Here is an 8,893-nt window from a genome sequence, read left to right as displayed (position 1 = left end):
TTACGCTTGGAGTAAAGCTGCCTCTGGTACAGACACAGAGACAGACACACTGTTGTGCTCGGGTCGCCCGTTTCTCTTCAATTTAAAGACGCTTGGTATGACGTCGAGGATGAAAAGGGAAGAAGATTAAAAAAAGGAAAACACTGCAACAGCTCGCCTCACTCGAGTCTCGTGACGAATCTGATTTTCTAGAAAAAAAGATTACCAGTGATTGTGAATGGAGCGGCAACAGCATCGTGGTCTCTGTAGCCTCAGTCCTCCGCAGTCTACAGGCGGAGCTGGGGTCTCCACCGGTCAGCCCACAATGCGTTTGTCCATCACCTCGACAACCGGCAGCCCGGTGGAGCTCTCTGTCCCCCGAGGAGAGACCGCGGAGGGCCTGCGGACACGCATCTCCCAAAAACTCAGACTGCAGACAGATAGAATCGTACTCCTACATAAAGACAGGCGAGTTGTGTCCCACTGCATCCTAGATTGAATCAGAGTATGTAATATGTATATGTGCTCCTATTTCATGCAATCAACAATCAACTAATCAGTTACTCTCACACGTGGATGAAACATTGTAGGCACCTGACCGCAGGGAAACTTTTGGAGCAGGGAGTGACAGATGGCAGCAAACTGACACTAGTCCCTGTCATTGAGGCTGGTTTAGCTGTAAGTAAGCCACTGCACATCCTATATTTATCAGCAATGAAATAATGTGAATGAAATCAGACTTGTTGATAACTGCTCTACTTTCTCTGCCACAGTGCTCAGCAGCCAGAGAAAGGACGATGATGGAGATGTTGGAGAGTTTAACAGAAGCCCAAGTAAGTATTGAGTTGAATGTCTATGTATGTGCATGCTGTTAGTAAGTGGAAAGTTTCAAGTTTTTTCCCCCCTTTCTGTCATTCCTTCTTTGGCATATTTGTTGTTTGTTTCTCCTGGGAGCTCAGAAAAACTGAGCTCAGCTGAGTGCATTATTTAGATAGTCATAGGGTCCTTAAATTGTATATTTTACTTAGTTTTCTCAACTCAAGAATCTGCTGAGCTTGTGTGAATGATTCAAAATCTCCTAATATGGACATTCTTTAAGGTTTTAATCAGAAGTGTGATTGTGTTGAAGAATTCTGTTGTATCATGCAGAGACTGACACCGAATCTGATTACTAGCAGTCATACACGTACACTCTGACCCTGATCGGTCATTACTTTATTTTGAGTTGCTCCTTCTCATGCTGCCAAACAGCTCAGACCACTTACGGCTTAGATAAAGAACAAGTGTCTGGTACAGAGACATTAGCAATAAGTTCTTTGGGCCCTGTGAGTTGTGGGGTGGGGTCTTTTTAGACTGGGTTTGTTTCCCGCAGATGCCATTAGATCTCATCAGGTTGGTATCTGAGGAATTTAAAGGCCGGGTGAAGACCTCACACTCTGCATCGTGTTCTTTGAGCACTTTTTGTGTGGCCCACTGCTGTATGTGAGTGCTGTTGCCATATGACGAACATAACTGGTCATACATACATACATAACTTAACAAAAATGTTAAGATCAGTGGCAAGAGTCAGAGTAAATTGACTGCCAGCTGTGTATCAGTATGTGCAGTGCCACTCGTTTTACCTGTCAGTGCTTTTAATGCTGTGGCTGATAGGTGGACAGTTACATTTCACTAAAAGTGCATTGCAGAGCGTTTTGATCCATAGTTGATTTATAGTTACCATGCCCATCAAATCAAACCCGCGTCATTCATTAATATCTCTGTGTAATGCACTTTTCAACCACTCCGAATGGTTGGACGCGACAAAAGGAAGGATTCAATACATGTTTATAGTCTACTATATCCATGACGACTTTCCTCTTTAACAGTCTAGCATCTCCTTCGTGAAAACCACCCGCTCCTCTGTACTTCCACAAACCACACCTAGTTAACTAGAACTAAAACCTATTGTGCAAAGTCCTGAGCTACCCCTCATTTCTCTATAGTTTACTTTTAAGGCGCCAAAATCTCTTCCAAGCTAATAAAACTGGTCTTGAGCAATAGTTTTCCAGGCTTTTTGAGTTATTTTAATGATTTTCTTTGAACTTTGGCTGATTTATTTTATTTATTTATTTATTTTTACTAATTTTCTGTTCAGTCCTGGTACTGAACCATTTTCAGAGGGATGGATCCTTTTTTTTGTTTAAGCCATTAAACTCTGACAAATGAATCATTCCAGCTAAATTTCGTAGCTCAAGGAATGGTCCAGTGTTGCCTACAAATAACAATTTAGCAAATAACCCATTTTAAATGGTATGTTTAGGCAATTTGTTACTGGCACCCTTTTGCAAAGGCACGTCATTTATTAGTTTTTTTGCTGCGTCTTCAGAAAATGTTGAAGATAACACTGTTATCTTTACCGACAAGGTGATTCCCTGAGCTATTAACCAAAAACTTGCCATATCTCAGCACAGTGCGTCCTTAAAAAGTTGAGAAAACTGGAAAAGTTGAGAACAAAAGAACGGTATCTGAGAGTGATGTCCTCAGGAAATAAGAAAAAATGCAGCAAAGGCCTGCCGCAGGACCTGCGAGATGCATCTGGCCCTTCAGTTGATCAATCTACTCCATTAAAAGTGTACAAACTCATGTGTTTGCACATGTTTTCTGTGTAATAACTCACTGTGCCTGTGTCAGTTTTCCTGGCATAAAGAAATGATAGGTGGCTTAAGAATGTTATGCAGTAAATGATTATTAAAACCCTCATGTGCTTCTTTTCGTACTGTCTTGCAGATTAATGACTTCCTGTCTGGGCGCTCACCTCTGACCCTCAACACTAGGACTGGTGCCCACATGATGTATGTGCAGCTTCAGCTGTCTGCACAGGATGTGAAGCAGCTGCAGCAGGACAGAGACTCTAGGGCTCAGAGTAGTTGCCAGCTTCAAACTGGCCTGCAGATGTCCGGCAGTGTGAGCCACTCTGACTCTGCCTCTGCATGGTCTTCCACAGGATCCAATACCTCGCAGACTTCCTCTGCTTACGTCCAGCGTAGCGCTCAGAGACCCAAAACTTCCTTGAACTCATCGAGTCATCTCCCACCTGTGAGCTGCCACAATCCTTCTTCCTTGCTTATTTCACACCCTGCTGACAAGCCCCCGCCACCCTCCAGTTTACCACATTGCAGCTGCCCGTTAAAAGCGGCCACACCGCTCTGGTCAGCCGGGCCCTCCGGGTGCAGCGCGAGGCCCCCAAGTCCAGCGGCTGCCTCAACCTTCTCGGAGGTTAGCCACGCTACCGCAGAGGTTAATGCAAAACACATTGTTGTCACTGCAATAAACCAGTCTAACAGAACTTCAATAATACATTTCAAATTTTGGATTTGAAATAGTGTTGCAATTTTCAGACTTTCTCTTTCTTTCTTTTCTTCACAGAGTGATGTAACTGTAGAGCCGACAAAGCAGCCAGGAGCAGTCATAGAAAGTTTTGTGAGTCACTCACCTGGTGTCTTCTCTGGCACTTTTTCTGGTAAGTCCTCAATGACTGAGACAAACTAAGAGTTTGCCAGTTTTGTAGAAGTCTGGCTAAGATAAACCAGTAGATGTTTTAAATGCAGCAAAACAGAAAGGTACAGGGTTACTTACAGTATTATAACAGAATTAATTTTTATGGGGTTAGTAACAGTTTTCAGTGATGTTTTCTAGTAATGTGACCTAATTTTCATATAAACGTAAGAAAATAGAGGATCATTTTCAGTTGAACAAATTGAACATCAGACTTTTTGTCCTATCAGGGACACTGGCCCCTTGCCTTCAGAGTGGCATTCGTCGACGTGGCATTGCCATCATCCTCCAAATCCTCAACGATCTCCTCAGAGCCGCATCCCACCACCAGGGGGCTCCAACTCCACCTCGTCCTCTTCCTCACTGCTGTCCTGCCTCAGATCTTCCAATCACACAATTCACTACAGAGGAGCCCTGCAAAGCAAGAGGCAGATCACCGCGGACCCAGAGGACAGAGCACAGTGGTAAAAATGTTCATTTGTCAGAATATGTAAATGTGCACTTCCACAATGGGGCATTAAGAAATTTTGATGCTCGTTCATAAAACCAACCCTGTTGAGTTTCATGAAACTTGGTGGCGAGTTGGCGCATGGGCAAAAGAAGGAACCCATCCCATCTGTGTGCATATTTGATCACTTTCATTAAATGTCCCAGACGATGTTACACACTGTTACGTCAAAAAACTCATTCATGGTAATAAATTATGTGGTAGCATACCTTCTACTCTTCTCTGATATTTGTTTGTCATTCATTCAGAACATTAACAGACATGTTGAAAATGTGTGACTATAAGTACAAACATCTAATCGAAATTTACATTTGATAGAAGAATTGCTGACACAAACCATTTTGCTTCTAAATAAATACTTTTGCTTTGCACATTGAAGGGATTATAAGTACTTTCCCTTAAGTAAACGGTTTGAATGTTTTTTTTCCCACCGATTTTTGGATTCAGACCTTTGAACCTCTATAGTGAACTACATTTCCCATGTCTCCTTGTCATCATTCCTTACAACCCTAATTAAGCACAAGTGATCAAATCCCTGTTTAGAGCTTTGTTTCTTTCAACTGAAAAGCTAAATTGTGAAACTGTAGGGTTTTTTTTTCTCTACCAAACATTTCCGCAAATGTGTAGCTCCTGGTAAATGCACTACTTCAAAACAGAAAACAGAAGAAAATAGTCGCTACAATGAGTTGTATTCTCTCTTTGTGTTTTATATCTAACGTGTTATTTCCGGCCTCTCCTGCAGGTGATGAGAGTCAGCTGCTGCACACATCCACAGAGGAAAATAAAACACTACAAGCTAAGCTGGAGCGCCTCCAGGTTTTGATGCATCAGAGGCGTCTTCGCAGACGGACGCGCAGGAGCTCGCACCTCCATCAAACCACTCGTCCAAACCGTCACCGTCAACATCGCTCCTAGTTGCCTTCGTGGAAAAAATAAATTAAAATCCACTCACTGAGACAGCTTTGTTGGTTTTCTGAGCAGGGGTGACCATTGAAACCACAGCTGACCTTTGACTTTATGGAGAGATATCTGTGGAGCACACAGGGTCATAAAACAAGGTGATGCTTTTTTTTTTTTTAGTGATTTACACTGTGGACGTTTCAGATATATAAGTACTTAGCATGGCTCTGAGTCTATCCTCCAGTGACAACAGAGGTCAATGTAGCATCGTGTCACAGAGAAGCTTGCTGTTTTTGTGTCATACATTTCTCTGATTGGTCAAAGAACTCTTTGTTTCTTTGTGTAACCCGAATTGTCTGCAGAAGGCAACTGACCTATGTTTTGGTTCTTGGAAAGGTCTCACCTCATGAAAGAGGCACCGTCTCTTTTAACTGACTCTCGTCAGTTTCAGGATATTTCTTCAGAATGTCTTTGGGTGTTTCCTCAGCCGAAAGTCACAAGAATCATGGTGTGAATGGTGGCTGAAACAGCTTGGAGAGGAATGTAATGATTGCATTATGTAGCTTATAGACGGTGCTGTAGACCATCACCCCTCCAAAGACATTGTGACAGGGAGAAAACGCCTTGTCCATCGGGCCAATGAATTGTCAATTGTCTTTTTTTTTTCTTTTTTTAATCCTTCTTCCTTAGACATTTATTCTCGGCCATGTAATGTAGGTTTACGTTCCAGCTGGCTAGTGAGTAAAAGAGCAGGGTTTGGTCTGTATGTAAAGGTTAGGTTTCTGATTTAAATGCTGAGACTTCTAAATGTTTTAAATGTCGAGACTCCTGTCTTAAATGTGCACAATACAGTCTAAAAACACGTCTTGTTTCCTTCTGACTTTCTCTCTCGTGAACTTGGTGTTGCTGTCCAACAAGTTTGTACGTTCTGTGAAAACTTTCTTTTCTTGAGTTCATTTTTTTGGCCAAGATGTCATTCACATATTTGGACCAGTTGCGGGTGCTTCCCACCTCCTCAGTGTAATAACTGTATGTATTTGTCCTCATTGAACAAAATGTATTTGTATGTGTTTAATGTGGCTTCTTATTTCTATTTGAATTTAGATGCCTTAACAGTACTTGTATTGAATGTACAACATAAAGAGGGTGTTATCTCTGCTGATGTGTTCCCTTTAAATGATCTGGTGTTCCAGTATTAAAAAGTAAAAAAAAAAAAAAGGGGGGGGGGATATGCAAAGAATAAATGAAAATATGAAAACCTGAAAATATTGGTGAATCAAGTATTTTTCATGAATCAAATACATATTATTGTCGGTTTTGTAATCCAAATCTTTCTCTAGATTCACTCATACATGATGGGACATGAATGGAAACAACCGTAATACATGTTTAACATTTGTCCCTTTAGAATAGAGATCTGATAGCACACACGGCCTATATACTCACCATTAAAACTTGAAAATTGTCCAGTGTTGGAGAGCTCATGCTCAGATTCTATCATGATGCAGATGCATTTGATGAATGTATCCTAACAAGCCGACAGTCTTGTCAAAGCAGAGTGAGAAGTACAATGTTCCTGTTTCTGTTACACTGATTGCTTTGTCAGACCAGAGATGCATACAGAAGTAAGGACAAAGTATTTTATAAGAAAGCTGATAAAGGACACATGAGAGGGTAAGAGGCCACTAGTAAGTAGTGGCTTTCAGAACTTTTCACATTAATGCGAAGTGCTTTGCTGAAAACTAGTTATTCAGCTTTTCATGCATCTTTTTAGAGGGTCAACAACTGGCTGATGACTCTTGTCTGTTTTATTGTTACGCTGAAAAGCCCATTCTCATGCTTTATAGTCACTCTGAGCTTCTCTCCTAACAACCAATCAACTAGTCCTGCAACCCCCACCCCAACCCCAAAGCCTCTCCCCATGCATTCAGGAACCGATAAATGCAAACTACCATTACCATTGTTCCAGCTGAGTTCAATCAAAATCTGCACACGAATTCAAGAGCCAGGCCCAAACAATGTCCCATCCCACTGTGTGCAGCCTAGCCTCATGCAACAGATCAGAGGATAGGATTGAAGTATATTCTTGCTTTAAACGATACACCATCAAGTCTGAATGAGAACTGACTTAATGCCTTGTGATCTATTGTTGTCTGAGTGGCTGGTGTTGGCCTGACTGAAAGGGTAGCTTTCCTCTCTCTGTACATTCAACTCTTCACAATAACATTCCTCAGGAATGTGAGGTTTCCCCTGCTACTCCTTATCATCTGAGCAAATATCTGCACTGCCTCACACTCCTTTCTTAAACTCACATACTCCACGTTCATCTGCCTTAGATGGCAATGAGTCTTACGATGGTGCCTAAACATACTGAAAATGGATGTGTTCACAGATGCATTAATGATAACAGACTTTAAGGTCAGCAAAGACTACCAGTATAGCTGGCATAACAGACTTATTTGATGAGATCTGCAAGCTACATCTGACCCAGTTTTTTGTCGCTATCTTAAAGTCTTGGACCATTCAAGGACATACATTGCGTAGAATGAACAGAGTGGACATGTACAAGATAGGGACATAGGTGAAACACATAGTTGCTCATCTTTAAATGTGGGCATTATTTGCAGCATTATTACTGACATCTTACTGACAGTCTTCCTCTGATATTATTTACATGTGTACATTTTAGTCCTCATTCGTCAGCAAAAAAATGTGAACGTGAGTCTGACTGTTGGTATTAACTGTCTCCTTTCATTTAAAGCAAACAAATGACTAAAGAAAATTCTAAATTCTGATCTTTTCCTCTCGCTACATACTTTATGGACAGACAGGGCTAGGCTTTGAACCTCTTGTGGATGCTACTTTTTACCTTCCACGTGAAGTCCATCAAACACACGCCTTTGCTGATGAGTGCTTTCACTGACACATTTACTTCCCACATATCCACATTGGGTCATGTTATACTTCTCACACAGCTCTCATCATGAATGACTCACAAACTATTTCACATAAACAAAATACTTCAAATCAGATTAAGTAAGGCTGTATTCATAATCCCAGTCAATTAACTTAATTGACAATGACATACACAAAAGGGAAATACATGTATGATGTTCATACCCATCTGAGATACTGTCCTTTATATTGCAAGAACATCTATTCCTATGCATTTCTTTACATAACTCTATAACTGGAAATTATTTGAACACAAAAACTAAGCTAAAATATAGCTCTTTATGGCATCTCAGTCAATTCCAGACTTTCTATTTATGATGCACAGCTACATGGACAAAAAAGACCACTTTAACTGTTTTGGAAGCCAGTAGTGGTCATATGTTTCATGTAAGCAAGCATAATGACCTCCACTTTTTTTCCAAAAGTGGATATTTCAGTCCTGGTTTTAACCTTGTACTTGCAGATTTATTATAACAGAGAATAGCGGTTAACAAGGAGTATGATTTTACTAAAAAGGGTAAAACAAGTTAGACACTTAAAGCCAGTTTATTGATTACATGTTGATAAATAGGCCTGCTGGTTAAATCCACGAAGAGAAGAGACGACAAAGAGTTAAAACCGTGTCCAAAAGTGTCGTAAAAATGAATCACAGAGAGACAATAACTACAAAATGACAAAGAATATAAAATAATCCAAATTTCAAACAGGGAAATAGCCAAGGCTAAAAATCGCCATGGAATGGTGCAAAAGACATCAAGCAACAACAAAAAAAAAATTGGGATAAGTTGGAAATGATCAGAAAGACACACAAAGTAACCATGACTGATAGTGAAAAAAAAAATCAACAATGGATCACCCATTAACCAAAAGGAAAGGTGTAATGATACCATGAATCAGGAAATGTACAATGATAAAAAAAATCACGTGTTTTAGAGGCCACAGGTGAAAACTGGACGGTTTGTGGCTGTTTTATATCATGTTCGGTATTGTTATCTTACCTTTTTGATGAAGGAC

General features: G+C 40.7%; 1 protein-coding gene across 2 annotated transcripts; it reads left to right on the top strand.

Moving 5' to 3' along the window:
- Positions 1 to 6,180, top strand: LOC140269379 (midnolin-like). Of its 2 annotated transcripts, none has more exons than XM_072364430.1 (7): positions 1 to 447; positions 570 to 657; positions 753 to 812; positions 2,749 to 3,237; positions 3,388 to 3,481; positions 3,747 to 3,980; positions 4,767 to 6,180. In XM_072364430.1, exons 1-7 carry the CDS (start codon positions 218 to 220, stop codon positions 4,937 to 4,939), a joined length of 1,368 nt encoding a protein of 455 aa, XP_072220531.1. In that variant the 5' UTR covers positions 1 to 217; the 3' UTR covers positions 4,940 to 6,180. The 2 variants fall into 2 exon arrangements, with proteins under 2 accessions (XP_072220531.1, XP_072220530.1); XM_072364429.1 differs by having other exon boundaries at positions 2,749 to 3,258.
- Positions 6,181 to 8,893: the final 2,713 nt, after the last annotated feature.

Source organism: Leuresthes tenuis, unplaced genomic scaffold, assembly GCF_036924035.1.
Source record: "Leuresthes tenuis unplaced genomic scaffold, fLeuTen1.0.hap1 SCAF_14, whole genome shotgun sequence".
NCBI lineage: Eukaryota > Metazoa > Chordata > Actinopteri > Atheriniformes > Atherinopsidae > Leuresthes > Leuresthes tenuis.
This window is presented reverse-complemented; position numbering and strand designations above follow the sequence as displayed.

Bases quoted from the DNA above. Each gene is read 5' to 3' on its own strand.
- LOC140269379 (XM_072364429.1), top strand. From the start codon at position 218: ATGGAGCGGCAACAGCATCGTGGTCTCTGTAGCCTCAGTCCTCCGCAG. The intron at 3,259-3,387 runs GTTAATGCAAAA...TTTTCTTCACAG, and splicing joins TTAGCCACGCTACCGCAGAG to AGTGATGTAACTGTAGAGCC. The intron at 3,981-4,766 runs GTAAAAATGTTC...CCTCTCCTGCAG, and splicing joins CCAGAGGACAGAGCACAGTG to GTGATGAGAGTCAGCTGCTG.